The sequence below is a fragment of the Cephus cinctus genome, unplaced genomic scaffold, assembly GCF_000341935.2.
Source record: "Cephus cinctus unplaced genomic scaffold, Ccin1 Ccin1_scaffold0123, whole genome shotgun sequence".
Classification (NCBI taxonomy): domain Eukaryota; kingdom Metazoa; phylum Arthropoda; class Insecta; order Hymenoptera; family Cephidae; genus Cephus; species Cephus cinctus.
The window spans coordinates 1646554-1674526 of record NW_014332857.1 but is presented as its reverse complement, the minus strand read 5'-3'; the positions used below and the strand labels follow the sequence as shown (position 1 = coordinate 1674526).

The 27973-nt window shown below is 40.7% G+C and overlaps 7 protein-coding genes across 16 annotated transcripts; 3 read left to right on the top strand and 4 right to left on the bottom strand.

Moving 5' to 3' along the window:
* The first annotated feature begins 654 nt into the window (after nucleotides 1–654).
* LOC107275076 lies at nucleotides 655–2730 on the top strand. 2 transcript variants are annotated; one of them, XM_015754837.2, is made up of 3 exons: nucleotides 655–1467; nucleotides 1557–1751; nucleotides 1927–2730. In XM_015754837.2, the coding sequence occupies exons 1-3, from the start codon at nucleotides 1228–1230 to the stop codon at nucleotides 2095–2097; spliced, it is 606 nt and encodes a 201-aa protein (XP_015610323.1). In that variant the 5' UTR covers nucleotides 655–1227; the 3' UTR covers nucleotides 2098–2730. The 2 variants fall into 2 exon arrangements, with proteins under 2 accessions (XP_015610323.1, XP_015610322.1); XM_015754836.2 differs by having other exon boundaries at nucleotides 658–1467; nucleotides 1873–2730.
* Nucleotides 2731–2862: 132 nt separating this feature from the next.
* Nucleotides 2863–4372, top strand: LOC107275074 (endonuclease III-like protein 1). Its single transcript, XM_015754834.2, has 2 exons — nucleotides 2863–3826; nucleotides 3883–4372. The coding sequence occupies exons 1-2, from the start codon at nucleotides 3143–3145 to the stop codon at nucleotides 4285–4287; spliced, it is 1089 nt and encodes a 362-aa protein (XP_015610320.1). The 5' UTR covers nucleotides 2863–3142; the 3' UTR covers nucleotides 4288–4372.
* LOC107275075 (nucleolar protein 12) lies at nucleotides 4285–5753 on the bottom strand. Its single transcript, XM_015754835.2, has 3 exons — nucleotides 5145–5753; nucleotides 4942–5047; nucleotides 4285–4866 (listed from the first exon to the last, which is right to left on the bottom strand). The coding sequence occupies exons 1-3, from the start codon at nucleotides 5282–5284 to the stop codon at nucleotides 4369–4371; spliced, it is 744 nt and encodes a 247-aa protein (XP_015610321.1). The 5' UTR covers nucleotides 5285–5753; the 3' UTR covers nucleotides 4285–4368.
* Nucleotides 5754–5894: 141 nt separating this feature from the next.
* LOC107275073 (alkyldihydroxyacetonephosphate synthase) lies at nucleotides 5895–9859 on the top strand. 2 transcript variants are annotated; one of them, XM_015754833.2, is made up of 6 exons: nucleotides 5895–6092; nucleotides 6656–6745; nucleotides 7572–7852; nucleotides 7930–8218; nucleotides 8307–8616; nucleotides 8725–9859. In XM_015754833.2, the coding sequence occupies exons 1-6, from the start codon at nucleotides 6043–6045 to the stop codon at nucleotides 9496–9498; spliced, it is 1794 nt and encodes a 597-aa protein (XP_015610319.1). In that variant the 5' UTR covers nucleotides 5895–6042; the 3' UTR covers nucleotides 9499–9859. The 2 variants fall into 2 exon arrangements, with proteins under 2 accessions (XP_015610319.1, XP_024935697.1); XM_025079929.1 differs by lacking the exon at nucleotides 6656–6745.
* LOC107275071 (TATA-binding protein-associated factor 172) lies at nucleotides 9860–17837 on the bottom strand. Of its 2 annotated transcripts, none has more exons than XM_015754832.2 (16): nucleotides 17718–17837; nucleotides 17092–17138; nucleotides 16711–16958; nucleotides 16249–16613; nucleotides 15820–16168; nucleotides 15133–15734; nucleotides 14669–15048; nucleotides 14188–14583; nucleotides 13537–14113; nucleotides 13172–13463; nucleotides 12787–13097; nucleotides 12395–12708; nucleotides 11559–12309; nucleotides 11193–11486; nucleotides 10461–11102; nucleotides 9860–10379 (listed from the first exon to the last, which is right to left on the bottom strand). In XM_015754832.2, exons 2-16 carry the CDS (start codon nucleotides 17100–17102, stop codon nucleotides 10185–10187), a joined length of 5727 nt encoding a protein of 1908 aa, XP_015610318.1. In that variant the 5' UTR covers nucleotides 17103–17138; nucleotides 17718–17837; the 3' UTR covers nucleotides 9860–10184. The 2 variants fall into 2 exon arrangements, with proteins under 2 accessions (XP_015610318.1, XP_015610317.1); XM_015754831.2 differs by lacking the exon at nucleotides 17718–17837 and adding an exon at nucleotides 17531–17705.
* Nucleotides 17838–18691: 854 nt separating this feature from the next.
* LOC107275046 (putative ATP synthase subunit f, mitochondrial) lies at nucleotides 18692–19793 on the bottom strand. The gene is made up of 4 exons (XM_015754792.2): nucleotides 19400–19793; nucleotides 19213–19311; nucleotides 18917–19033; nucleotides 18692–18824 (listed from the first exon to the last, which is right to left on the bottom strand). The coding sequence occupies exons 1-4, from the start codon at nucleotides 19476–19478 to the stop codon at nucleotides 18796–18798; spliced, it is 324 nt and encodes a 107-aa protein (XP_015610278.1). The 5' UTR covers nucleotides 19479–19793; the 3' UTR covers nucleotides 18692–18795.
* Nucleotides 19794–20035: 242 nt separating this feature from the next.
* Nucleotides 20036–27851, bottom strand: LOC107275044 (bone morphogenetic protein receptor type-2). Of its 7 annotated transcripts, none has more exons than XM_015754788.2 (15): nucleotides 27347–27851; nucleotides 27029–27252; nucleotides 26785–26844; nucleotides 26623–26687; nucleotides 25840–26130; nucleotides 25030–25132; nucleotides 24780–24962; nucleotides 24462–24698; nucleotides 24171–24326; nucleotides 23914–24096; nucleotides 23653–23822; nucleotides 23325–23520; nucleotides 23046–23246; nucleotides 22758–22976; nucleotides 20036–22669 (listed from the first exon to the last, which is right to left on the bottom strand). In XM_015754788.2, the coding sequence occupies exons 5-15, from the start codon at nucleotides 26017–26019 to the stop codon at nucleotides 21627–21629; spliced, it is 2871 nt and encodes a 956-aa protein (XP_015610274.1). In that variant the 5' UTR covers nucleotides 26020–26130; nucleotides 26623–26687; nucleotides 26785–26844; nucleotides 27029–27252; nucleotides 27347–27851; the 3' UTR covers nucleotides 20036–21626. The 7 variants fall into 7 exon arrangements, with proteins under 7 accessions (XP_015610274.1, XP_015610273.1, XP_024935695.1 ...); XM_015754787.2 differs by having other exon boundaries at nucleotides 27029–27611; nucleotides 27670–27851; XM_025079927.1 differs by having other exon boundaries at nucleotides 27029–27611; nucleotides 27706–27847.
* Between the last annotated feature and the right edge of the window lie 122 nt (nucleotides 27852–27973).

Below are 27973 nucleotides of genomic sequence, written 5' to 3'. Positions count from 1 at the left end.
TAGAAACTCTCAAGAACTATTGAAAAAGCCTATCGTTGAAATATTTTTAAGACATTTTTAGGAAAGTGCAGTGTAAACTTGACACCCGTGTAGTACCTCAATTTTATATTTTGAATAAATTTTGAAAGTAAATCAAGATCCAATAATATTTAGTAGTATTCGAAAATCTTTATTCAATGTTTCGAATTTTCAATATTTCTGTGCAACTAATTTTTTTCTTCTCTCTTCCTTCTTCTTCTTATTCCTTTTTAGCTTTATGCCCTCATAGAGGACCAAGTACCCTCAAGTGTTGAAACATTTTTCAAAAACTAAAATACTACACGGATGTCAAGTTGGCACCACACTTTCTTAAAAATATCTTAAAAATGCCTCAACAATAGGCTTTCTCAATAGTTCTTGAGAAGATCCGTAATTACTGGTCTCGTTCTAAGAGTTGCTTTGGGAACCAGCGGTGAGTAGCGGAGAACCTCTGCCGCCAAGTTGCGCCTTCGTGTTCACATTTAGCTCGGCTATGACGGGATTCGCTTTGTCGACGAAGGCGATGATCACAAAATCCTGCTTCCAGACTCGCCGCTACGATTTAGCGCCATGCTTTTGGTATCGCCTAAAACCTTCCTTCCCTTTCTTTCTTTATGGCTGACTCCTCCAATCAGCAGATATGTCAGATCGCCTAAAACCGTAGTGTTGTGCATCTCCCTACTCATCTCTAGTACTACGGGGACTCAACAGTGAATGTATTGGTCGACGTGTGACGTGTCGAAGTGCCCGAGTACTGCTGTCCCTGCCTGTCGGCCGTACCAGGAACTAGCCGAGGACGTCGCATACACACATGAAACAGCTTATATGTATATACTATCCGAGTGCACTGCCTCAAGCGATTGTGCAGCAGTGTTGAGCAGAGCAGGGTGCAGAAAGTGTGGGCTGCTGCGAAGTCATACCAAGTCATACCAATCCGTATTCGGAGATAGAAGCACACGTCATATCAGAGAACGTAAAGTAGTGTCACTTTTGAAAAATTCAACGAGACTTGAGCAGAGCAAACACACCACATAGTTCACTGTTACCGGCTATCAAACTGGTTGCTGGTGAAAAACGCTGCTGTACGGAACGCAGTGACGATTCTTTTGGGGATGTAGTGTATTTTAGTTGTAGTATAAAGCGTGATATTCACGATCAAGGCTCAGTGAGAAAGTAAGAGAAAAAACTACGTATATTACCAGACACGATATGACGGACAGTGGAGCTGTTTATCAACCTACCACTGTAGGATATACATACGATACGGGTGGCGATGGCGGTGGCGGCGGTGGCCGAGTCGTTGGCGGCTTCCTGGGGATACTTTCTAGAAATAAAGTCAGCTCCAGGAAGTGGCTTGAGTGGGCTCTACTACTCATCGCCCTAGTGGCGCTTGTATCTGGACTCACGACTATGCTTGTCAATCTGGTCTCGGTGGAGAACGCGCACAAGGTATTTATTGTATAAGTTATACATTTTATGGTATATTGCAGTACAGAATTTATTTTAGAGGTAAATTTTATCAATTTTTTTTCTATCAGGTGCCCGAAGCTAACACACCCGAAGCTGATTCTGGTGTGACGGGAGAGCGCGGTGATAATGGATCGAGAGGTTCCATTGCAGCAGGTGCGGCACTTATGTTGGTTGGAGTTCTTGCAGGCTGCGCTTGGGCATGGCTCAGATTTTTCCGTCCCAGCAAATCACCACGCAGCGGCCTGTCAGGTGGCAGTGGACAGGTGCGTAGGCTCGGGTACTCACCCGTCGTTAAAATCTTGCTTCGTTCGACCTTACCGAACCATCTTCTGTTTCGTTCGTTGGTTCCTTTTTTACCTTATGTACGCGTTGCTACGAGGAAAGATGTTGGGCGGTTTGAATCCATCGACTGACTTGCTGGTGGGTTCCACTTCGCAGTACGGGCCTGTACTCACGGAGCTGCCGAGTCAACAGGTGAACGCGCACGAGACACCGGCGATACCACTCTCCGATCAGGAGGAAGAGACGCGCACTCTTATGCAAGAATCGGCTGCGCCCGTTGGATCATCGGGTGGTGCTCATGCCATCGCTAACCAGATTCCAGGATGAGTACGAAACACTAACAGATCTCTGAGTACTATAGTGCAGCGAAGGGTGGACTTTGCTTAATTTGGCATCCATACAAGTTGCTGGTCCTCTTGGGTGAAAAAAGCTTGTGTTTCTCCACTTGCCAATTATTCCTCGCTCTTCTGTTCGTCCATCCGTATGGATTCTGTAATCCTTGACGTTTTTACTTTTAATTCCACTTTGACTTTCTTCACCTACAATCAAGTCCGTCTCGAGGCAATCTCGCTATTTTGCACCTAGTACCGAATTCGTAGATTCAAGATTACTTACATCAGGCATTAAAATTCTGCCTCCTTGGTAGGCCAATTATGTCGGTATTTCGTACCGAATAATAATATGGAATTCGCGTAGTGATAAAACCAGAACTTTTAGTGCACCGGCAGACCTCAGCCTTTTTAATCCTTTCCCCCCCGCCCAAACTATGCAAATTTCTTTTCTCGAGTTTGCATGTAATGTCCACTCCGTCCATCGTTATTGACATACCATTAGGTAAAGAAAACTTACCACATAAATCATGTATTTAGCGCTAATATGGAGAACTGTACGTTTGTCGGACATGTACCGTATTTTAAGTAAGTACCGTATACGCAAAACAAATAAACGACTGAAAGAATACATTGAAGGTTTTCATGTTCTCTGCATACTTTCGTTTTAATTATGATCTATTAAATATTTTTAAATGCTTTTGCATTTCTTATCAGTTACATCGAATACATTTTTGGATTACAAAATAAAACGTTTACATTGTTCGGACCTTTCTCGAACAACGAAAATCCTTATAAAAGAAAATGCTAATTAGATTAATTAGTTACTCTATTATATCTTGTCCTCCTTGTATTCCCTGATGATCTGGCAGACAACAAGACGAGGAGGTGTCAAATTGCCGAAGTTGCGCATATTGTATATACATGCATATATGTAGGTATACGGCATCGGCATTTCAGTACCGTGTTTACAAGAGAAAGCGGGAAGAGGTTACAACTAGGTTAGGCAGTTCCTGTCAATTAAACCGAATAAGTCATTCAGGATGAGTAAACGATTGAAACTGAATGTATTGACATCTTCGAAGTGTTTAAGAAGTCAAAAGAAGGTGACTGATGCCGATGCATCCTCATCCAATACTTCACATTATTTTAAGCATGATAATTTATCACCAATAAAGTCTGAAACAAAGAAGCGGTCTCCTGTTAAAATTAGGTATGAAAAGTCGGATATAGAAACCGTCATGGACGAGAAGGTCAAGATACCAACAGTATTTGATGCAAATCATGTAAAACTCGACGAGTTCGACGTGACGAGTGTGGACACTTCAAAGTCCAAGGTGTTGAAAGTATTGGACGAGAGTGATGGGAAGCTAAATGTACCGACAATTTTGAATACAAAGAATAACAAGCATGCTGTCAAGAAGAGCAAAACTGAGTGGGTACCTGATGATTGGATGCTTACGCTACAGAACATTAAAGATATGCGAAAGAGTCAAACAGCACCAGTTGATGAATTGGGTTGCCACAAATGTGCTGATCCTAATGCCAGTGCATCAGTTAACAGATATCAATGCTTAATTGCCTTGATGCTGAGTAGTCAAACAAAGGATCAAGTAACGCATGCAGCGATGGAAAGGCTTAAAGCCTATGGGTGTACACCATCGGAAATTGCAGCCACTCCGAACAATGTCCTGGGGAAACTCATATACCCGGTTGGCTTCTGGAAGGTAATACATTACCCTGTATCCAAAAGTGAATGAATATTAAATGATTATTTTTTCAGCGCAAGGTTGAGTACATTAAGAAAACTTCTGAAATTTTAATTAAACGTTATCAGGGAGATATTCCTAAAACAATAAACGAACTTTGCCAGTTGCCTGGGGTAGGACCAAAGATGGGACACATATGTATGCAAATTGCTTGGGGTAAAGTGTCAGGCATTGGCGTGGATACACATGTACATCGTATATGCAATCGCTTACAATGGGTTAAAAAGCCAACAAAAACTCCAGAAGAAACGAGAATGAGTTTGGAAGAATGGCTTCCACACCATCTTTGGAGCGAAATTAATCATTTGCTAGTTGGATTTGGTCAAGAAATCTGTCTACCGAGATTTCCTAAATGCAGCAAGTGCTCTAACAAAGATCTGTGTCCTTATGCAAGAGAGAATTCTACAGCCAAAACATAGTCATGACAAATATATTTCTTTTTGCCTTAAAGTATAAGTCTTATTAATGTAAACCATAAAAGATATATTAGTCATAAATCTTCAATAGTTCCTTTTTTTTAATTGCCCTTCACGTTTCTTCACTATTTTCTCATTCCGCCTCTTCTGCTGCATAGACTGTTTTTTATTTTTTTGACGTTCTAATCTTTGCTTCAATTTAAAGGCTTTACTTTTTTGCACTTGCTTTAAAGCGGCACGCTTTACCGCACGTTTAACTTCTTTTTTTGTGCCAAAATCCATACTGGTTGGTGCTTGTACTCCTCTATTTTTTTGTTTTGGCTCCACAGTTAATTCCATACCGGCGATCATCTCATCTCCATCTTCGTCTGCTTGTTCCTCATTTTGCTTTTCTGTATCTTCGTCGCCCTCATAAGTAACTTTGTTTTGGCCTATCCAATTGGCTTTTTCCGCCAAATCAGCGACGTTCACTTCCAAAATGCTGACCGTACGTCCTTCTACCTCGTACTCCTCTTTCGATAACAGTTCCTCTAATTCCGGTATATCTCGTCGCGATAATAATTTCTTGTATCGTTCTCGGGCCTGGAAAGTAAATTATTTCAATGTTGGTTAAATGTATCAGTGAAGAATATTTAGAAAGTAAGAATGTTAACTCACGTCTTGTTTAATTTTCTTTTTTTCTTCTTTTAATTGTCGCTGCAGTTCTTCCTGAGCTCTCTTCTGCCGCTGCACCTTCCGTTTGTGAAATCCTCCAAGGAATTCCCTGCGAAACGAAAATTTTGAGCAACGAAGCGTGTGAGGGACATACTTCTTTTATCGGAATAAGCGATCGTGTCTAAGTGCAGCGGCGATTCCCTTACCGTCTTTTCTCCTCGTCAAACACGAGAGTAATCTTTTTTCGCCTCTTGGGCTGTCCTGGTGTTCGACTAACGTCAAGCTTTCTTGGTACACCCTTAACCTTTGCCGCCATACTTTTGCGTGTCTTGTTTCCGCGTGTCATATGGTGCTACGTCCAGTGAGGTTTGGTTATGTCTGTTAATGTCAGGTAACATGGAATGTGGGTTAAGGATGAAAATACTATTAGTATTTAACCCAGGTAAATTGGCTTTTCACTCGTGAAAAGCAAGAAATCACGTGTAATATATTGGTACTGTGATGTAACGTGATAGCATTCTGAATGAAACTGGATCCTTGACGATGAGTGTGCACGAGTGTGATCCAGTGTGATCCCAGTAATACTTTTCGAGTCTCGAGAATGCTTATTTATTACTTCAAATTCTTTCTACCAAAGTTGATGAGTGTTAAATAGTTTCGTTAAATATAAATATTTGAATTGTTTGCACGCTCCGTATTGTAGAAGCATCAGCTATTCGTGGAAGCAGTAGGAAAGTAACGAGTGCGGAGTCATGCAGAGACATGTGGAGAGGTGCAGACGGAAAATGAGGAAAGTGCCGGGAAAAATGAACGTGGAAGAGACGATTTGTCGTAAACGAAGTCTAGTAAGAAGCGGATTGGTTAGCTCGAGCAGCAGGTTAGGTCTCGACACCTCGGCGGTAGGCGGAACTCTATTGGGCGGGGGCTCTATCGATTTAAATTTGGTTTGCCGGTGCGTGCTGATAGTCAACACAGCGTGCCGACTGCCGTATCGCAGTCGCAGTCGCACGACAATTCCAGCAAGCGCTCAAAAGGTTAGGCTCTTCGCCAAGAGAAGAGGTGCTGAGGAAGCCGGTACCGAGATTGTCGAGTGGCGATCGGACGATGAGCGGTAACGAGTCGATCAACTTCGAGAGTGCCATTCCGAAAATCAGGTCAGTCCATGAAGATGCACTCATAGATGTTCGCTCAGTCGAAACGCGCCCTATGACCTCTATATTAATTATAATTATCAAGATAGAGAACTTGGGAACTGCATTCTAGATTGAGTGTAGCCACGCCTCGAGCTCGCGATCACGATTCAGCAATGACTCACGACGTCTCTGGTCTTCGGAGTTGTTTCTCCCAGAATCTTTTACACGTTGCCAGTCCATGCCAGTCTAGAAAACCGATCGATCAGACTCTCACGTGCGACTCTCCAATGGGAATCGATACATCGACATCACATTATCAAAAGGAGAATCTTCCGTTTTCAATTAACGGACATGTCACGTTCGTCTCCAAACGTGGTTCATTTTTGGATTTGTATTCTTAACTATCTGCGCTTCTTTCGGAAAAATGGAGAGTCAGATTGATTGGTTATAATTATCAGTCACGTGATATGGTCGATCGCCCATGGCGCCAATTCAGCTTGCATTTTAAGATAGACTAATGGGCGCTGTGAAAATAAAGCGCACTGCATTTTTACTTGACAATTGTTTTTATCAATATTTTCAAGGCAAGAATTGCTCAAGTGGAATGGCTGGGGCTACAAGGACTCTCAATTTCGTGTCAATGAGAAGGGTATTATATCGTTTACTGGTACCAGGTGAGTGAGAAAAATACACATGTTTGAATAAGTAAAAGGCGACATTCCATCCCGACGTTTCCTTGTAATTGTATTATACAATTGGCACCTAAAGTTCCTCCTTTTGGACTTTAGCTCTAGGTATAAGTGTGTCAGGTCGAAAAGATTCGTACACGATAGGCCCTATGAAAATGGCAACATGTCACAAAGGAATTTTGCTTCTAAACCTGCTGGATAATATTTGCTCAGCTGAGGTCAGCCGAAGCTCGGTGGTGCGAAGGCAAACGAGCTATCTTTTGTGTAAATACTTTATGGAATTGGTAAACATTCATCAAAGAAAATTATCATCTTCTCCTACGTTAAGATGAAAGGCAATGCATTCGGTTTCGTCAGACTCATACGTGCCATGCATTCCATTTTAAATATTTTGTCTTCTTAGTATCCGGTCAAATGGTTATTAATTGCTATATATTAATAACTCTGTACCTCATTTGTGTCTGATTAACATTTTAAATATTCACATATCCGTTCGGTATTCGTTAACGTGTTCAGAATAATTATTAAACTGTCGTTCGTGAAACTTAATCAATAATTCATTTTTAAGGAAAAATATAAACGACTTTCGGCATCCAGATATTCCAAATAAAAAGTTTTTAGTTTACCTCGTTTGATGGAACACTAATATCTCACACGTGTCGATTTAAGGAGATAAGAAAGATAAGATAGTTTAAAAAACTGGCAGGTAACAATTGCGCCGATAGTTAGCGTTCTAGCGATACGTTATAATTACGTTCAATTACGTTTAACGCCATGACTATAACGATAAAGCTTTTGTGCTATCTTCTAGGTACCCCATTGGTAGTCGAGAATTACCATACTTCACGCGATGGGTCCAAGAAGTTTTTGACGTCGACTTGTCTATAAGAGACGAGGCCCAGCCCTTGCCTACTAACTTCCCGGAACCAATTCTTTCGGTGGAATTGCTCGAGGCCGTTAAGAAACTTGGAATTGACTATTCAACCAATGGCCTCGACCGCCTTATCAGAGCCCACGGACACACGCTGCGTGAGATCTTCGTCCTGAGGAAGGGATGCTTCCAGCGAATACCTGACGTGGTTCTCTGGCCCAGTAAGTTGCTTTCGGGATCTTCTCGATATTGATGCGATGGTGATAGCGGATGATTAACGACTTGCTTTCGTCCTTAGAATCACACGAGGACGTTGAAAGGATAGTGAAAGCATGTGCGGAGTTTGGAGCGGCTTGCATTCCGTTTGGGGGTGGCACGAGTGTCAGCGGGGCAGCCAGTTGTCCCGTGCAGGAACGCAGAACAATTATTTCCTTGGACACCTCGCAGATGAATCGGATACTCTGGATTGACAGAGAGAACCTGATTGCTTGTATTGAGGCGGGAATTATAGGTCAAGACGTAGAACGAGAACTTCGGTTGCGAGGTTTGACGACTGGCCACGAGCCGGATTCTTATGAATTTTCTAGGTAAATCTAAACCTTGTTAAACAATGCCTGCGGCATTATCCTCTTATAAGATACCAATAATATGAAAATTTGTAATAATAAAAAACAGTTTGGGTGGATGGGTCGCTACGAGAGCAAGTGGCATGAAGAAAAACACTTATGGAAATATTGAAGATCTTGTAGTCAGAGTGAGAATGGTGACGGGCCGAGTGGACGATCCTGTGTCCACTTTGGAAAGAGGCGCTCAAGTTCCACGTGTCTCCTGTGGTCCAGATTTCGACCACATGATCCTCGGTAGCGAAGGTACTCTCGGCGTCGTTACTCAGGTTGTTCTAAAAGTCCGACCAATGCCAAATATCATCAAATACGGCAGCATTGTCTTTCCTGATTTCCAGAGCGGCGTACGAGCCATGCGAGAGGTATTCCACCCGCCATATTTAACACATACGCAATACAAATTGTAAACGATCGATCTGCTGCAAAATCAAAGCAATGGAAAAACTGTTAGTTTTTTTTTATTTTCGCAGGTAGCGAGACTACGATGTCAGCCAGCCAGTATTCGTCTGATGGACAATGAGCAGTTCAAATTCGGCCAAGCTCTGCGTCCAGAAACTGGCTGGGGTAGTTCAATTCTACAAGGGCTGAAGCAAGCATATGTTACCAGAATTAAAGGTTTTCAATGGGAGAATATATGTGTCGCGACGTTGCTTTTCGAGGGTGCGACGGAGGTTGATGTGGCAGTCCAGGAACGCAAGATTTACGAGGCCGCTAAAAAATTTGGCGGCATTCCCGCCGGTGAGACCAATGGCGAACGCGGCTATACTTTAACTTTCGTCATCGCATATATACGTGATCTGGGTCTTGAGTACGGTGTCTTATCGGAATCTTTTGAAACATCCGTTTCGTGGGACCGAGCTTACGCGTTGTGCCGTAACGTTAAAGCTCGAGTCACTCGTGATTGTAAAGCTCATGGAATTCAGAAACATTTGATTTCTTGTCGTGTCACTCAAACATACGATGCCGGCTGTTGCATCTACTTTTACATGGCCTTCAATTATAAGGGTCTTCGAGATCCTGTAAGAGCTTACGAAGCCATCGAAGAGGCGGCCCGTGAGGAAATTCTTGCTAATGGTGGTTCCTTGTCTCATCATCACGGAGTGGGCAAGATGCGCGCTTGCTTCTATCCGGAAGCCGTTGGTGAACTTGGCGTTAGTCTTTACCGAGCGACTAAAGCTCATTTAGATCCGCACAATATATTTGCCGCCAGTAATTTGGACCCCAAGTACAAAGCAAAATTGTAAATATGGGCATAAGAATATTTTAATCGAAGGAAACACGTATTGTCTGAGGAGTATCCAGTAGCCAAAGAATCGGCCAGGCAGTCTCCTTGTCAGCCTGCAGATGTCCCAATTGGTGGGTCCCTGAACCTATTCCGATAAACGTTGATGTTAGAGAAGAGACGCTATCGTCTTCATTTTGGTGAAATCCCCTTCTCTGTTTCTCTCAATTGGCATCCTGCCAATCAATCGGTCAATTTCCAAATTGGTCGCGATCGGTAGATATCAAACAACCACGGACCGCAGTAATTTTGTTGGTACAAGTACAGAATTGTAATTGTGTCATCATTTTTATAAGTTATAAATAAAGAAAAAAAAAAGAGAACTCGCTTATGTGGTATTTATCGTTACACCATATAATCTACTTAACTTTGAGTCTTTTCTCGTTATGATATACATGTCTTTTTTGCATTTTTCTTTCTTTCCATCTTTAAAGTCCTTATCAATATGAACTTTCATATCTTTTCTCACAAAAATCCACTACAGATGAATCTTGCTGTACAACATGGACAAAACCGTTCCTTTCCCGCACAGAGAATATTTCATTTCCGCAAAACTTTTTGAGTGTGTGCTTATAATCTTAAATAAATCATTAATCTTAATTTACAATGGTTCGAAGACTCTATACATCTTAGGGTATTTTAATCTTATTAAGCATCAGCCTTCAACGTCAACAAAAACGAATCTAAGTCGTACTCATCGTCATATTGCTGCTGCTCCCAGAGTTCTGGCAGGATTTCAAGTACGGATCGACTTACACCGGAAACCCCGACGACTTTTTGTGAACCAGTGTCTTCTTGACACTCTGTTTTTTTTCCATTGTCCAAGGAGAACAGGTCGAATAGCTAAAACAATATTTCAAACTTAAAGTCTCTCAACAATATCTACACATTTTACGCTGGCTGTATCACCATCGCTGTATTTACCTGCTCAGTGCCCATAGTCTCCAAAGAAGCATTCTCAGTAGAAATGACGGTATTTGCAGTGAGAAGTTTGAACTTTTGCAATCCCATAATCTTCTCCTCGACGGTAGATCTTGTTATAAGGCGATAGACATTCACCACCTTCTTCTGGCCGATACGATGAGCTCTGTCCATTGCCTGTAGATCCTTCATCGGATTCCAGTCATGCTCAACGAATATGACAGTATCGGCTCCTGTTAGATTCAAACCCAAACCACCGACCTGAGTGGTCAGCAGCAAAACGTCTATAGATGGATCGGCGTTAAAGCGTGCAACGACCGAGTGTCTCTGTGTAGACGGTATGCTTCCGTCTAGTCGAAGGTAAGTCACTGTTGGTAGATGAGTACGCAGCAGATCGTTTTCCACGATGTCCAACATCGCCTTTAACTGACAGAATATCAAAGCACGATGCTGGCTCACTAGTTGTTGCTGCTGCTGTTGGCCATCGGTCCCAACAACGGCAGAAGTCAAATTTTTGTTTAACTGTTGTTGCGGCTGGGGTTGGCCGATACCACAGTCCAGTAAAAGCTGCTTAAGAGCGGGCAGCTTTGCACCGTGCTCTATATTCTCCAATGTGCTTTGCTGCTGCTTCAGGAGAGCACAAACCTAACGTGTTCAAGAGATTCTCATGTATTGTTGGGGTTCATTGATTTGACGCGTGACTCGTTCTACATTGGAGATATTCTATGTACTGACCTGCTGATATTGGGGATGACGCGGACTGAGTACCAGCTTAGGATGATTGCATACGTTACGTATGTATCGCAATGCTTCAAAGACGTGACCTCCTCGTGGATTACTCGTAGAGGATGGCGTGGATGTAGTGGACGAAGAATATAGTGGCTGAAGAGCAGCCGAATGTCGCGTACGAAAATCTTCGTACAGACGACGCTGCAGTGGTGACAGGTCGCAGTAATAATCTTGAGTAATTTTCGGTGGTAGATCTTGTAATACATCTTCCTTGTTGCGTCTCAGTAAGAAAGGTAATACCTGCACATTTAAAATGAAATCAATGCGAATGTCATAGCAAGGAATGTCTGTATGACCAAAGAAAAAAAGTACCTGTCTGTGTAGAGCTTCCATCGCAAGTGCTCCGGCTTCCTGCTCCTTGGGTCCTGCTTTGGGTTCTCTGCAGGCTAATATGGGTCGTGAGTATTTTGCTGCAAACTGTTTCTCACTACTAAGAAATCCTGGCATGAGGAAATCGAATAAGGACCAAAGTTCAAGAACGTCATTCTGCACAGGTGTTCCCGAAAGGATGAGCCTATGGTGCGCGTGAAGTCTTTTGACAGCTTTAGCGCTCTTTGTCTTTCCATTCTTAATAACGTGGCCCTCATCCAGGACGCAATAATTCCATTGTACAGCTTCGAAGAATTCTACATCCTTGCGAATAATGTCGTAGCTGGTAACTACGAGTCTATGTTGCGCTACTCTTGATCGAAATTTTTCGCGTTCCAACGGATTACCGAAATAGTGAAGCACCGAGAGATCGCGCTTCTGCAGGAATTTCTTTGCTTCGTAAACCCAGTGACCGGTCAGAGTAGGTGGACAGACTACCAAGCTTGCTGGCGCTTGCGGATTTCGATGATGATCCAGAGCGAGGATACAGAGAGTTTGCAGAGTTTTTCCCAATCCCATATCATCACAGAGAACACCGTGGAGTTGATACCGATTGAGAAAGTCCAGCCAGTTTAAACCCTGACGTTGATAGGCCCGCAATTCGGCAGCCACAGGAACAGTGAGTTCCGTGTCAGGAATGCTACTTGGATTAAGTAGTTGTTCCAGGAAGCGTCTCTCCTGTGTCTTCTCCTCACTTTAATATAAAATGGGTACTAAGTTACACGCAATATGCTGATCACACTTATGCTTAGAACATAAATAATATTGAATAAACTGACACAAGATGTGGAGGATCTCCAATCCCACCAGGGTCAAGTGGCAGCAGTTGCACGAGAGTTGCAAATGTGGAACTGCACGCGAGTCTCACCGCTTGATTCTGATCACTCATCCGTCCCAACAACGGCACCATGAACAAAACGGCATACGGTACGACTTTGACACCTAGACTTTCCACAAGACACGTCAAGGCCTCCGCAGCACCCTGTCGTCTAGCATCGACTTCGTTAGGCGCTGCTATCGTGGAACTGCCTGAATCTTTAGCACTGCTGGTCTCCAGAAGGGGAATGACACTGCGCACTACGTGTGCCATAGTCTACGATTTGGATGACACAACGTGAAATTTTTGTCAATAGACCTGTTAAAAGTCACAGTGAGGACTAAAGAAAAATACCTGCTCTGTTTCAAGGGTGGCCAGCACTGCAATGCATCTTGCAGACATGTGTCTAACAGCCTTGTAAGGATGAGCGAGTAGCGCACAGAGCCTGGGCAAACACTCCAGTGCAGGAGGCAGAAGGGTACCATGTAGACTAGGTGTGACGATTTCCAAGACTTGCAATCCAAAGACTAGCTGATTTGCTTCGTCCTGACAGTCCTCGCGAGAAGTATCATCCTTATCCGCGCCACTTTTACGCAATACCGTTGGAAATAGTAATTCCCAGAGATGCGGCAGACGTGTCGGTAACTGGGCTCCCAACAAAGTAGCTATTGGGCAAATAGAATGTAAGAAAACATTGGCGTAACTAAAGTAGGTCGCTTCGAACACTTATATGTTGTACCTATAGCTGTAAGAGCCAAAGTTGCTCCTCGACGACGTGTTCTGCAAGCTTTAGCCTCCGGTTCCTCGCAGGCTAATAATTCTTCCAGAGGAATATCGGTAGCTGGAGGTCTTCCTGGACCTCTACCACCACCGATGCCACTTCCTGCTCCACGATTGTAAGCCACTCTTTCGACGTAACGTTGACGATTATTTAGAGTAAGGATACCGTTGAAAGGATTGGAATCTGTTCCCTGTACACGTGGCGTGAACTCTACGTCCGAGCACAAAAATGTGCATAAATTTGTTGCAATCTGTAGAAGAAATATTACTAGTTACATTGCATTTCTATCAAAATAAATGTTCTTCCGAGTGGTGAGAGCAAACCTTCGGATTAGGGGAGGGTTGACGATCTGCACAGAGATCTACAAGATGAGCTAAATGTTTTGCAGCCAATTTCTGCAACTCTTCGTCTTCCTCGCGCTTGATGGCTTCCATTAATGGTTTAACCAGAGGATTCAATGGCTGTGGAAATTCTGGCAGGCAGTGTAGCATAGTAGCGGCACCGGCCAGTGCCGCCATTGACATCACATGTAAGCTTTGCTGTTGCGCCGCCGTTGCAGCTGCCCCAATTTCTAGGGCACGTCTCCGTTCCTCGAGACTTTCTATCAGCTTTGGTTTTAACTTGACAATTACTGGGTTACCGTTACTACCGCCTCCAGTCGTTCCAGGAGCTCCGCCGGAATTATTAACAATCGACGCACCAGGAATTGCCTTCCCGGCCAGAGTAGCTATCTGCTCAAGTGTCATAACTCCGATGGTTGTATCGACATCCACGGGAAGGGGCAATTTGTAATGCTTCAACGTAGCGATGTAATCTCGGCTATCGTGTAATAATCTAGTAAAAGATCCTGCTATTTCGTCGTAATACACACATTCGTTTAGGCAACCTAACAGTTTATCCCTAGAAGAAAAAGGAAACTCTGTACAGATTTTATAAACATTAAGGTATTTTTTTAGGCATTTTAAAAAAGCTACCTGAGAATATTTGGTATTGCAGGTGGATTAGGATGCTCAAGAGCAGCCCAGTGAGCCATAGTAAGACCAACAATAGTGCGCTGAAGGGCCGATCTCGATGTTAAATGTGCCAGAAGCACTTTAGCATAACACAGAGCGGGACTAGGTATATCAGGTGTGTAAATTACACCAGGTGCTGGTTGTACAACGTAGCGTGAAAGCAAGCCGAGCATTCTGGCAGCCATACAGCGTGCTCGCACCACGTTAGAATGTCTAGTGCTTTGAGCTACAGTCTCGATTCCACCAATATAGACTTTAAATTCAGAAGTTGACTTTGCGCTCCCGCTGGCATTGCTATTACTTCCAGAATCGGATTGTCCATCACCGTTTCCGACAGACTGACCAGTTTTTGCTCCTCTGTAAAAGCAAAATTTAGGAAGTGGACGGTGAGAAATATAAAATCATGTGCTGCTCTGAAGCGGTATGATTACGCTTAATCTACCTGGTGTTGGGCTGCGCCACTATGGCAGTCAATAGCGCAGGATTAAACGGCGCGTGTTCTGGTTGCATAGCAAAGCACAACCAGGTGCTCACTAAAGGACAGGCTGCGTGTAGAAGTAATTCTAAATCGCTATGCACAAGCAGATTCTCCCAGACACGTTCAGCAACTTCTTGAATAGCCGCGACATGCTCTATCAACACTCTCTGAAACACTTGTCGCAGGGCTTCTTGCAGAACAACGCTGCCTCCTTCGCCCCAACGTTTTTTTCTGTCCTTGTTATGCTCTTCATCCTCTCCCGTTAGGGTTTGCAGAGTCTGTAATGTGGCCTTTCGCACACTTGAGCTTGAATGACCGAGGAATGGCCACAGTCGTGGTAATACCTTTGATGGGGAATGCATTCAAATACCATTAATTTTCCAAGTAAAATTGTATTACACTCTATGGCAGTGATTTACTGTGATTACCTGATACAGAGGTTGCGGTGCCAAGCAGGCGCGTGCTGCAGGTAGCGACAGCACAGCAGCTAAAAGTCCCATGAAACTATTACAAGCAGCAGCTAGATCATCTTGTTCACGCAGTAGCTCCCACAAACGTAATATGACAGCCTCGAGTTGGGTGGAGTCAAGAAGATTGGGTAAAAAAGAGGCAACCGGTATGAGAGCGCTTGCTGCCGCAGCGCCGACATCGTCTACCGGATCAGCGAGTCCTCGCATTGCCGCGGGAAATGCTTTTGGTAATATTTCGTCGAGAAGATCATCGCGCACAGCCAGTAGATACTTCAGGGCCAGCAAAGCTCCATGTCTTGCTTCCCATTCGTCATGTTCCAGAAGTTTTAGCATTACGGCCAGCACTCCCATAACAGCATCGTCGTTCGGCATCAGTCGCAACAGAGTACCCAAGGCCTGTGCACAAGTCTCGCGCACTGGTGCTACTACTTGATCCGATACGAAATCTCCAAATCTATCAAGTCCCAAAACACATAGTAAACGCAGTGCAGCATCAACTATCCACCGCCGGTGACTTTCCTCCATTTCTTCTACGGTTTGATCCCTTGATTTTCCAGCTCCTGAATAGTATTAGTTTAATAGAGCTAAGAGTTTTCAAGAAAGCTTTGAAGAAGCTCTAAATAATTTGAAAGCATCGCTTTTTACCTTTCCCGTGCAGGCGTACTAGTTCCCGTAGTGCTGTCGCGGCACCATGACGTATTTCCCACTTTTGACTGAAGAGATCCTGACAAAGAGTCTCAGCAAAGGACTCCAACGGCCAGTCGATTGTAGAATCCGGCCAACACCCTGTCCCGTCTGGAACACTATTACTGGGTTCACTTGATGGACCGCAACTCCACGTAACTTCTGGTGAGGTGACCTCGTCCGCCTTTATTTTTTTCGCAATTGGTTCTTCAACACCGCTACTTTGTATTTGATTTTTTGGTCGATTTGAACTGTGTTCCTGAGCATCATCTGGCTCCCGAGATCTCTGTTTAGATACGGACTGTCGTGCCTATGCAAAAATCCCTTATTTAGTAAATAATAAACGATATGCCTAATGTAGGCCCGAATTATATGTATAAGATTACTAACTTTGCGTCGTGCTCTATTCATTTCTCGGCTACTCAATCCACCAGATTCATGGAGAGTCTCATCCACGGACACTTTATCTGGTGATTTGTTACTAGGCGGTATTGGTACGACGGGAGTCAAGTCATCTGCAGTAAATAATTCAGCAGTATCAATCCCCATTAACTGGGGATGTAAACCGAGTTTGGCCGCAATAATCTTTTCCGACTGTTGGGGTGCAGATTGCTCACCACCCTCTGAAACTACTAGATCATATTCACTGCCTTCTGAACCAGTGAGATGTGTACTACGAGCGAGTATGCGACTCATATCGAAATCTTCCAAACTCAATCTGTAATTAGTTGCTTTGCGCTGTGCTACGTTTTTCTCTGGGGACAACAACAAAATTAGTCAAATAACAAAAAAATTATGTAATTACTATCAATGTTTTACAAAGAACATTGTGAGCACAATATAAAATTGTACCTGCGTTAGATGCATGCTTGCATGGCTGTGGATCCCAAGGTGGGACTTGCGCTAGTATCGCTTGGACAGCATGTGCAGCAGAAACCCTGGTATCCCATTGTGGTGACTTTAGTAATGTCGAGACTCTAGCTAATAAGTGATGCAATTCATGTGGGTGTAGCCTCTGTGCTTCTCCCAATTGCAGCGCAGCAGCCCTTTTTGTTACTGCATTTGTCCCTGTCTCCAGTAATATGAAGAGTCTGTCTAGCCTAGACATTTTCAAATGATGCAGAAGTTATAATGCAGCTTATAGCATTAGCATCATGTATTTCCTTATAATTATCTGTGTGCTAATGCTCCAGGTGCACCAAAATGTATAAAAAAAAGGATGAAAAAACTTACCTTGATGTCATGATCGTCTAAACTTTAGACAGGTTCTGCTTGGATATCTGAAACAGAAAAGAGTAATTTTTTTTTAAATTGTTGCTACTACACGGCATTAAATGAGTCAGTGCTCTATTATCTAAGCAGAGTAAATATGTGAGAAAATAAAATTGGCTACTAAAAAGGAACAAAGCACTTGCTCGCGGCTACAAACTTGAACGAATGTATCTTGGCAAAGAAAGAAAGAGAGAGAGTTGATGTTGATGAAAAAACACGAAAATAGTAACAAAGTACGTTATCTCCATGGTCGTATTTTTATACACCAAGAAGCGTGAATGCACTGGCCATAGTGGCCGTTTGAACTATAAAATGTGCGGCTTTGAATGCCATAACACGAAGTCAAAGAACAACACAATATGGATATAACAACAAGAGAGAAGTTTTAGCAGCAGCTTACTTGTTGCTATATAAAATAATTAAACGGTTAAGCCCTCTTCAGCTAACTCGCATAGCCGTTTCCCACCGTGTTGATTCTACAAAAATCACATCACGTTTGGCCTTTAATAAAAATCGACAGGAACACGAGTGACACACCAAATTATTCGGAGAGAAACGCATGTTACAAGGATCAAATTTATACTGACAGCCATATTGCTGGGGAACCTGAGTTTTGTCCCCCGATTTTCGTCCTATTGGCCGATTTCTTACATGGCGTAAGGTATACGGCACTATGTGGCCAATCGGCATGTTCTTCGGCCTTAAGACTCTACTGAGATCCACGTGAACGGTATTAAGCGCCGTTCACACACGATATTCGAGTCCAAAGTTGCTCCATAATTAGCTCTAGCCGTCCTAGCCAATTGTAGCACTTCTCATTATGCTTGTTCAAAGCGAATAACGGCTTACACTTAATGTAAATTAAATTTTGAAATTCTGGCATATCTCCCTTATAAGCGTGGGAGCCATAAGGAGAAGAAGTTTCAAATTATTGGCGTCTGGCGGATCTCTTATTATAGGAAGTAACTCTGTTAGCACAAATATCGAAAGGGCATCTTAAAGACGATTTCGAGACGTGATTTGGTCTGAAAACGTTTAAAGTCATCTTTAAGACAGCCTTTGGACGGCTATACTTGCAGGAAAATTACAAATAGCTATAGGGAAGAACTACTTAATTTGAGCCTGATTTACGACCACTGATGGGTGTTACATAACCTTAGTTGGTTAAACCATGGCTTTCATAATAATAAGAATTATGATACCATCGAGTATGCAATATGTATTGCGAATTGGTTTATTGTCTATGCGTGTGAAATATATTTTAAATTATGATTTCAAATAAATATTTTTTTAGTATTCTACGAATTATTATGAAGATTATAATAATTATCTTCTTAAAATAATGTATATTTGGTACATTTGTGATTTGGATAGAAAAAGATCCTTCTTAATAAGATTTTGTTAAAGACGTATAATGCAGTAGAATATGAACATCATTTTTGATTGCATTTGTAATAAGATGTTATTGTATTCGTTTAGCTTTATATGTACAAAACATGTTTCAAAGTGACTGTGATGTGTATATAAGGATGGTTATATAATTTTTGTTAAAATACATTTGAACTGTGTACTATCTTCAGTGGTATTTATTTAACGAGAGAAAATGGCAGAATACATTTAAATGAATGGCTACAATCTATTTCTTCTGCCAGGAAACAACATCGTTTAGTGGTACTTGTAGTTTCGGTGTGCCTCTGAAATATCAAGCAACATTCATCCTTGTCAGCTTAATGGAAAAATAAAGGTATAGAAAAATATAAAAAATGTAAACTTTCTGCAAACTTACTGATCTTTTTATAATTGATGGTATAAAAGAATGCCATTGCAGCAAAAGTTATATGAAAAAATCCAGCAATCCCAGATCGCTTAGGCTGGATGTACTTATGTTGCCAACGCCAGAAAGCTGTAACAGGAATTGTTTATAATAGTCACATTTATTCAGAGTTCAATACTCGCAAGCTTCGCGCTCCGAATCGTACTGTTATATAATTTTATGGATTCTCTTCTAAAAATTAAGGTTATGCAATTTTACACAATACGATAGAATGCAAAATGGTAGACTTCGAAAAAAAAAATGTGTACCTCGTGAAATAAGTGCAGCGGTGGCCTGAGGAGACTTCTTGCGACGTGAGAACCAGGCGCCGAGATCACCAAGTTTTACCTGACTAAATGGGGTATCAGCTGTCGAGGAGGAGATTGAAATTTACACTATGATGCTCAGACTTCAGTCAAAGTCAATACATTTTTCTTATAGCAGTGAGGCACTTACGTTTTCCATAGTATCGTGCAGGATCATAGGTACCGTGCACAGACGGGTTATATTCCGCCGGATATTCTCCAAAACCCATCTCGAATGTGTTGAAATGGGTCGCCGAATAAGGACCAGTAGAGACGATCAAATTCGCCGAGGACAATCGTCCGTCTAGTCCGAACCACGAGTTATCTAATATAAACGTAGAAATGGATGCTTTCCGATTGAAGAAAATCAATCGCGTAAGAAAGTAGCGCTACGAGACGGATGCCATCGGAACCAAGCACAACCAAGGTAAAACAGAGAACAATATTTTTTGCAATACAATTTATTAGTATCTACACGCGAAAAAAAAACAGGTGTCCGATTATAAATAATTTTTGTGAAAATATGAAAAGTGAATAGGTGTGAGCCAATCACGTGCTGAAATTGAAAGAAGGCAGCGCAACGATTGGATAGTCTACTTGCTTTTCATATTTGCATAAAAATTGTAAAAGTTTATAGTCGGGCCCCAGAGCGAGCTAATACGACTCACTCATAATTCAGTGTCTCTTGGTGCGGATTCTCGGTTACCGAACCAGACTCTAAAAAACATCTGCTTTTGTCGGCAAAAATCTTCGATTTGAGTTTTCATATGTAATGTACTACAAAACATGATGCAACGTAATGAATATTTATTGTAAAATGTAAGATTTTATAGAAGAAACATGGTTATAAGAGAGAACTTAGGACGTAGAATGTTACATTGGAAGTATCGAGCTTCATAATCTGTTACGTATGAGAATAATTACAAAGTCAGATGATCGGCTTTATCTCCACTTGGGAGCATTTACCAGTACATTCAGTCTCTTACTATACCTACATCGAATTACGTCTGACGCATGTTTCCTTAGATAAATCGACGAAAAGGGTTGAGACAATTAAGTGTAATTTCACTAAATAATTCTCACGAGACGAAATAAAATTGCATTTTATATGAAAAAAAGAAAAAAAAAATTGGAATGTAGGGTTGATTATGTAATGTACGGATACCTCGCTATAGTTATTTGTACAGATAATTCGCCGAATAAAGTTCTTTGGAGGATAAAAAATATTCATCTGGCTATCCACACAAATGGCCACAAGAAGAACATATTTCTAGTTTCCTAGTCTCCTCACAAGGAACTTCCTGCATAACTTAAATCTGACGATAGCTACGTTCTGTCCATTATTGTTAAATTCCCCATTCTTTATTACTCTATTCAAGTCATAATATCAGCTGTAACAGCTTTTTAAGTAGGTATTGTTGTAGCATGTTTTCCTTTTTCCTCGTTTAAACTCAAAAATCTGTAACAGCTGTCTGACAAGATCGACCAATTATGATTGCACTTGATTTCAGTTGACGAATATATACCGCTATCCTTACAATTATACTTTATCAAATAGACATACATTCAAATGCAAACTTCTGAATTGCTGCTTAAATGAACAGTTAATTAAAGTGGCTGCGCTGGCTAGTCATTCCTAATGCTGTTGGGGTTGAAGTCGTGATTATGTCTCTGTGGAGAAATAAGAGGAAAGTAAGATTAGCTAGATCTCATTTTGCCTGATGAAGACGCATTTTGACGTTCGTAAGCTCGATTGTTTTTTGTGTAGAAGGGGTATGTATCTTTTTTGCACTGTTATTAGCCGTGTTTGCTTATTAAAATTAAAAGAGATCTAAAGAGGCAAAACGTGGTGTGCTTATCGCATTTAGCCTGTAGAAAAATACATTGACTATCTCAAAAATAGAAATGTATCATTCAAGACATTCTTCTCCTACGCGAAGTAGTCTTATTCGTGAGAAATTCATCAGGTTTCTATTAATCTCTTTCCTTTTTGTAAGTTTATAGTTTACGGTGATTAGCGTACCGATAAAATTCTGAATTCGCTTGTGATTTTCCCAACACATTATTTAGGCGTCCTTACGCACTTTACGTCTCTTTGCGCATCTGAACATGATGTGGCATGACTTTTTTAAGCTACTATATTCTCAAGATGATTACTTCCACTTGCATTCCTCTTATTTCTCGTTGTTCGATTCGGATTGGGATTGTGCATTGTAAATTATGAAAAGTCATCGAGTGCGAAATTTTTGCGACTTCCCTATTCACACCTACCAATAGCTGCGGTTTGCAATTCGTAGCTTTGGTATTCGACTTATTCACAGATGGGACAGGGAGGCTAAGACACTTAAAGAGTATGAAAAAGACGTCGGAAACCCATCTTAGAAACACGTGACATCCTTCGCAAGTAGTTTCCCTGGTGAACTCTTCCCATCGTTTTCAGCGAGATCTATATCGAACGGCACTGAGTTTGAGATCGTCCTATCATCTCTGTCGTCTTCCTCGTTAAGTATGTTGCACATCATACGATCATCGTAGAGGGAAAATCTCGCTGTTGATTGGCCTCTGCCGCGCATTTTTCTCACGGAGGGTGGAAGATCACCAGGTGTCTTTATTCGGATATTCGGATCCTTTAGTATATTCAAATTCGCACCAGTATTAAAAACTTCGTTGAACTTATCGATGCTTTCTTGGCGGGTGAATTTGTTGTCCGTTTTTCGTTTGTTCCTCAAATTCTCTAAGGGTAATGTTGACGGCCTCACCCCTGATGCGTTATCGTTGTCGCTTTTTTGCATGCTGCTCTGAACAACGTTCTTGTCATTTTTTCCTGATAGTTCGATGGACGTTGAACTTTTACCAACAATTCCATTGACATATTTACCACTCGGAGATATCGTCACATTAGTATCCACGGCTTTGCTCTGATGAACATTCTGTTTCGAAAGAAGATTGGATTTTGAATCCTCTCTATCGATTTGGCACTTGGTGTACGGATGCATCTTCTTATGTACAAGAAGTTTCTTGAAATTCGACCATCCGCCAAATTTCTTTTTCCGTGGACTCTCTTGAGAGCAGGTCTCGGGCATATTTGTTTGCTTACGTTTACTGTAAAGGGGTATACCGTTCTCAGAGATCACGTTCTGTACGTACGGAATAGGAGTGGCAGGTCTGAGTTGCGCAAGTTGAGTTGAATGCTGACTCAAATAATCATGAGATACGAGACCCTGTACTTCGCTGGACAATCTATACTGATCATTGGCTGTGTGCTTTAATGATTTATCCACCAAAACATTGCCATTGCATCTGAGCTCTTCTAGAGAGTCGGACTGCGACATCAAATTTCTTTCCATGCAAGGATTCCTGCCTTGATAAGGTTGTAACGTTTGATTGAGGTTGCACGTAGCCACTTCGTTCGAATTTTTGACTGGTATAAAGAGAAACGAAGGAATGCTTAGTAAAGACTTAGTAAAAACTTAATAAAGAGTAAGGCATAGAAAGGAAAATGAACTTACAACTGTGCTCGTGGGGGACACTCACAGTTGGAGACAATGTAACCAGATTGTCGACGGTAGCATCGGCACTGGGGATATCTTGCATGATATGCAAGGCGAGCTGAACTACGTGAACATTGTCATGATGTTGTGCTTCGCTATATAGGCTATTGGTGGTTGAAGGCACAAGAGCACAGTGGGGATTTACCATAGGACTACCATCAGTAAAATACATTGTCACTGTAAAGAGTCGAAGAAAAATAAAGTCGTATGCGTCTTTTTTTCAATATGCAGCACGAGGACGCTTACCACGATGCGACTGCAGTTCCACTAGACGTTCTTCAATGCAAAGAGCAGTAAGTCGAGCCTCAGCATCCGAATCCCAACAATCTTCCATTGTTTCTCGGATCAAGCGGACTCCGGGTCTGTCGACTAAATTTCCATCTAACAAGGGTCTCGCCTTGTTACGAGAAACGAGAACCTGCATTTGCTCAAATGTAGGATGAAGACCTAAACATTACGCGAGGATAAACACATCATAATAATGAAAAAATAAGTGCTTTGATACAAATTCAGGCAAATACTAGCCAATTTCATTTTCGAAAGGTTGCTTGTACGCTGGTACTTCTGATCCTGGAACATATATGTCGGAGCAACGGGAAACTAATTCCCAAAGTACCAGACCCATAGAATATACATCTATTTGTTTTAACGAGCTTTCACAGTCCCTTAAGTTCACCGCACCTTCAAGAACCTCAGGGGCCATATACCTCAAGGTGCCCACCTGCATGAATTGTAAATATATAATGTTTAAGACTGATTAAATTTTTCATAAAATCGCACAAATGTTTGACGATAAGAAGCATGCATCCTGATATAATCCACCACACTTTGGAGGATTTTATATAATCCTTACGTCGTTGATTGATTTAGTTTCCGCATGCTGTTCCTCGCCGTTACAGTAGTACTTTGATCCAGATATTTGAACAGCTAATCCCAAATCACAAATGCAACAGGTTCCATCAGCCTTGATTAGTATATTACGAGAATTGATGTCTCTGTGAGCGACACACGGTTTGAACTTTTCTGAAAAATCATATAATACGGAGTTCCCATGTAATCGTCTCGTAATTGAATCATTTTAGATTTTTTGTCACTGAAGCGCGACATGACTTACCTCCTTTGCGCACGTCTGTGTGTAAATAAGCGAGTCCTTTGGCGACAGATAATCCCATTTTACAAAATGAAATCCAGTCGACAGTGTGCGCTCGTAAATAATCTATCAAGGTACCACCCGGTGCAAAACTCAAAACTAATAGATACTCAACACTTCCATCCATACTGATTCTTTCATCAACACCTGCATCGTAATAAAATAATTGAACTTTACGAATCAATTCAAAAGGATGACATAGGGCGCACGGAATTACTCACCGTAATAACTTAACAAAGATGGGTGCTTCATGAAGGGCAAACAATAAGTGTCTCTTTCATTTTGGAAGTAATTACGATAATGCGATGGAAATATTTTAACAGCCACGTCTTGATCTCCCATACTTCCCTGCCATACCGATCCGTATCTTCCCTGACCTGCATTACCGAAAAACATCGATTAGATACTACTCTCGTAAAGACCTTTTAATTAAGTGCAGAACTTTGATTAATAAATCTCATCTCATTGTCTAATTATCAGTAATTAGGAATTAAAAGCGATCATCAACGCACCCACGATAGTCGTAAGTTTTAGATGGTCCACTGTGTACGTTCCAGTTCTGAGAGCCGTACTCTCTATAAGCTGTTCGCCGTAGCTCAGAGGCTTTCTCAATCTTGTTAATATGCTATTTCGATAAACTCTATAAATCAGCATGGCTATTGTGCATATTACGAGAAGCGTAAGTATCAAAGCGCTCACGATTATGAGCATCCATCGTTCCGAATTTGACTGACCTAAATATTCCGTGGCTGTGAAACATTTATGACATATTTATTATTTATTATAAAGCTCTTTAAAAAATGTAACATTATCAAACTCGAAGCTTTAACCTAGAACAGTTTGAGGTAATTTGTTATCTGAGCGATAAACGTCGGGAGCATCGGTTATATTTGAATTGCAATAGTTTCCACGGCAGCAACAGAATTTCGTATTATTGAGAGCTTTTGTTGAATGTTGAAGTGCTATGCACTCTGTGTTTTCACACTTCTGTTCACCAGACTGCTTCCAGCATCCTGAATCAAACAGTCAACATTATCATGACTGCAATATTTCACTTAAGACACTGAACCAGTTGAGTACCTTGTAACAAAATGGTGATCTCTGTACCATTCCCCGTTTTATCCTCTTTCCACAGAGCATAGCAAAAATTGTTGCAATTTTCAAATTTTATATCATCATCTCTCTAAAAATAAAGTTTACAGTATATGAAGGATTTTTCCTAACAAATCCTTTATGGAGCAAAAATATATATAAAATAATATTATTTCGTATTGAGTATTAGTAAACAGAAAAGTATAACTTTTTAATATACATGGTGTCTTACCGAAAATGCACACCTTGATTATTTCCGTTACTATTGAAGAAGCGGCAAAAAATTTCAGATAAAAGTTTTGTGATTTTAAGGGGGTCGATTTTTCATCTAAATGATTTTTTAAAAATATTTATTTCATTTCGAGATACAGCACGTTACATGTTTTAAGACTTTGCAGACTAAAATTATTGAGAAGTCAATTTATTGAACGATCTTCGGTTGCGATGCTCTATGCTCTAGCGGCGCTGCAACCGAAGATTGTTCAATAAATTCACTTCTTAATAACTTGGAAATGGCTGAATGGATTTTAGTCTGCAAGGTCTTAAAATGTTAAGAAAAAAAAGGCGCTACATTTTCTTATATCAACAGAAAATATTGTTCCATTTTAAAAAAAAACATGTATCGTGGTGTATCTCGAAATCAAATGAATATAAAAGAAAATAATTTGAATGAAAAATTAACCCTCTTGAAACCATACAACTTTTGTCTGAAATTTTTTCCTGTATTTTCGTTAGTAATGGAAATAATCAAGATGTGTACTTTCGGTGAAACACTCTGTATATTAAATAAAACCTTACTTGTACACGTGCCAAATTGTTATCATCAGAATTATTGTCAGATGAATCAGCAGAGTTTTGTTTTAAAGAAATGTTGCCTATGTTTTTCTGTTGACTCGCACATATTCTGCTTGCATCAATGGGAGTTGAATTGATCCCACACAGCAGAGCAACTAACAGAGTTGAAACAATGGCTCTCATTGTAACTTAGAAGACTCTTGGTATGTAGCCACTTCAATAGAAGCGCTTCTTACGGGTTGGCATTTCTGACCATGGCATCATATCCCACTGCCATAAGCACTCTCTGTTCATCTGTTTATGCACACAGATGTTATTTTAAAAAATGTCTACTGCTCCCTTCTTAACTTACACTAATGTAGAAGTTAAGCAACGTATACTCTTACTTGGCATGGTAGAGATATACTTCTGTATAATGTCATACCTTTAAATATTTCTGAGATCCATGCATGTACATTTGAATAATTTAGAAAAATAATGAAACAATATGCAAGAGTATTTTTGCTAATTACTAATCAAAAAAATTGTAAATGTTTTGTTAATCTATAAGTATTTAATCTTATATCATGCAAAGAACAAAGATTACTCTGGAAGCAGGTACATGGAACATCTAGGACACCCTAACTCAATTCTCTCCAAATGAAAAATAAAAACATGTGACCGTTCCTGGATTAACAACATATCTATGCAAATATACGAAAACATATAAGTATAAATTTAGAGCAAAAATTATTTAAACTAAAATTATTTGTTGGAAAAATTATTATAAAATATGACTTCACATACTTGCAAAGTATATAAAAGTAACGTGTCCTGTTGAGGATAGTCGTCATACAGCTTTTTCAGAAAATCTACACAGAATATGGATACTGTAGCCTTAAATAGTACATGGTTGTTAGTTTGCTATTCAATAAAAAGCTTATATCTGCTACAATTTTTTCTACTTACCACTGCCTTTCTACTCTTCATCGATCTCATTAAGAAAGAAACAATGGTAATTGTGATAAACTGCAAAATTACGAAACACATAAAAAAGATGCAATGTACTATTCATTTTTGTGAGAAACGTCAAAATGAGAATTTCATAAGAACGCAATTTAAAGGAGAATCAACCTACATAAATAGATAGCAAAACTTCGGGAAAAGCATGTATAGTGTTACAACTTATAAAAAAATACTTGTAAAATTGTACCTTCGTAATTGAAGAGAGAACTGTGGCAAATACAGTGGGTAACACTCACAGCGATAAGATTCACGTTACTGGATCATACAAGACTGACTTTCATTATTTTCTTACTGGTCCGAGACATTTTTCAGATATCTACCGGGCACAACATCGACTTTATGATGAAGAAAACGTAATTCCTTTCTTCCTTTCCCTTATGGCTTTATTCTCAATGGGACATGTGCCAGTAACTAGTCCAATTGATTCAGAGAATTAAGAAATTCACACAAGTTAGGAAATCACCTCTGAACACAGAGCCTATTTAGAAAAATGTGAGGAGCCTACAGAATTTAGACACCGAGTGCGAACAGCGTTGAGTGAAATCCGTATGAAGAACCTAAGTCAAGTCTAGTTGACCGAAAAAAACAAAGTATACGTGTATTGTTTTATCATTTATACATTTGACAGGCGAATAGTGTTCATCACTGTTCACTAAATTGCACTTCTTCTTGTTCCTTGTCTCTGGCTTTATGCTCTCATAGAGGGCCAAGTGCCAGAAATTGCACTACAATCAACTGCAATCCCGAATCGCGAATTCCTCAAGGTGTTCCTAAAAACACGCAAAATATCCGAAGAAACTCATTTTATTTAACCTCCGTGTTTTTTACCTCTGCTTCCAGCACACTAAAATTTGCAAACTTTACTTTTCGTTGCAATGTATTTTTCGCGAATATATGATGATTGTCAGTCAATTCGTATTAAAGGCTCTTTCACAGTTAGCACATGAACGCGCATTTTTCTTCATTGCGTAACGATAAACTACAATAAAAGGTAACAGATTTTGTTGTTCTTAATTACCACGTATAGTATATCCTAAATGACCTATTCACTCTATAAGTATTTGTTATGACCTTTGAAATAAAAAAAAATTATATAATGAATTATCAATCATTCAACTTGCAATAGATTTGT

Coding starts and splice junctions, on each gene's coding strand:
- LOC107275076 (XM_015754836.2), top strand. CDS start 1,228: ATGACGGACAGTGGAGCTGTTTATCAACCTACCACTGTAGGATATACA. Junction 1,468..1,556: donor CGGTGGAGAACGCGCACAAG/GTATTTATTGTA, acceptor TTTTTCTATCAG/GTGCCCGAAGCTAACACACC. Junction 1,752..1,872: donor TGTCAGGTGGCAGTGGACAG/GTGCGTAGGCTC, acceptor CTACGAGGAAAG/ATGTTGGGCGGTTTGAATCC.
- LOC107275046 (XM_015754792.2), bottom strand. CDS start 19,478: ATGGGTTTTGGAGAATATCCGGCGGAATATAACCCGTCTGTGCACGGT. Junction 19,312..19,399: donor TGCACGATACTATGGAAAAC/GTAAGTGCCTCA, acceptor CCTCCTCGACAG/CTGATACCCCATTTAGTCAG. Junction 19,034..19,212: donor CGCTGCACTTATTTCACGAG/GTACACATTTTT, acceptor TTCCTGTTACAG/CTTTCTGGCGTTGGCAACAT.
- LOC107275075 (XM_015754835.2), bottom strand. CDS start 5,284: ATGACACGCGGAAACAAGACACGCAAAAGTATGGCGGCAAAGGTTAAG. Junction 5,048..5,144: donor TTTGACGAGGAGAAAAGACG/GTAAGGGAATCG, acceptor TTCGTTTCGCAG/GGAATTCCTTGGAGGATTTC. Junction 4,867..4,941: donor AAAAGAAAATTAAACAAGAC/GTGAGTTAACAT, acceptor TTTACTTTCCAG/GCCCGAGAACGATACAAGAA.
- LOC107275071 (XM_015754832.2), bottom strand. Junction 12,709..12,786: donor CCACCCTTGAAACAGAGCAG/GTATTTTTCTTT, acceptor TCCAAATCGTAG/ACTATGGCACACGTAGTGCG. Junction 11,487..11,558: donor TGGAAGCTCTACACAGACAG/GTACTTTTTTTC, acceptor TTAAATGTGCAG/GTATTACCTTTCTTACTGAG.
- LOC107275044 (XM_015754789.2), bottom strand. CDS start 26,019: ATGAGAGCCATTGTTTCAACTCTGTTAGTTGCTCTGCTGTGTGGGATC. Junction 25,133..25,839: donor ACAATTTGGCACGTGTACAA/GTAAGGTTTTAT, acceptor CTTTATTTTTAG/AGAGATGATGATATAAAATT. Junction 23,247..23,324: donor ACCTTTCGAAAATGAAATTG/GCTAGTATTTGC, acceptor CGTAATGTTTAG/GTCTTCATCCTACATTTGAG.
- LOC107275073 (XM_015754833.2), top strand. CDS start 6,043: ATGAGCGGTAACGAGTCGATCAACTTCGAGAGTGCCATTCCGAAAATC. Junction 6,093..6,655: donor AGTGCCATTCCGAAAATCAG/GTCAGTCCATGA, acceptor AATATTTTCAAG/GCAAGAATTGCTCAAGTGGA. Junction 6,746..7,571: donor ATATCGTTTACTGGTACCAG/GTGAGTGAGAAA, acceptor GCTATCTTCTAG/GTACCCCATTGGTAGTCGAG.
- LOC107275074 (XM_015754834.2), top strand. CDS start 3,143: ATGAGTAAACGATTGAAACTGAATGTATTGACATCTTCGAAGTGTTTA. Junction 3,827..3,882: donor ACCCGGTTGGCTTCTGGAAG/GTAATACATTAC, acceptor TTATTTTTTCAG/CGCAAGGTTGAGTACATTAA.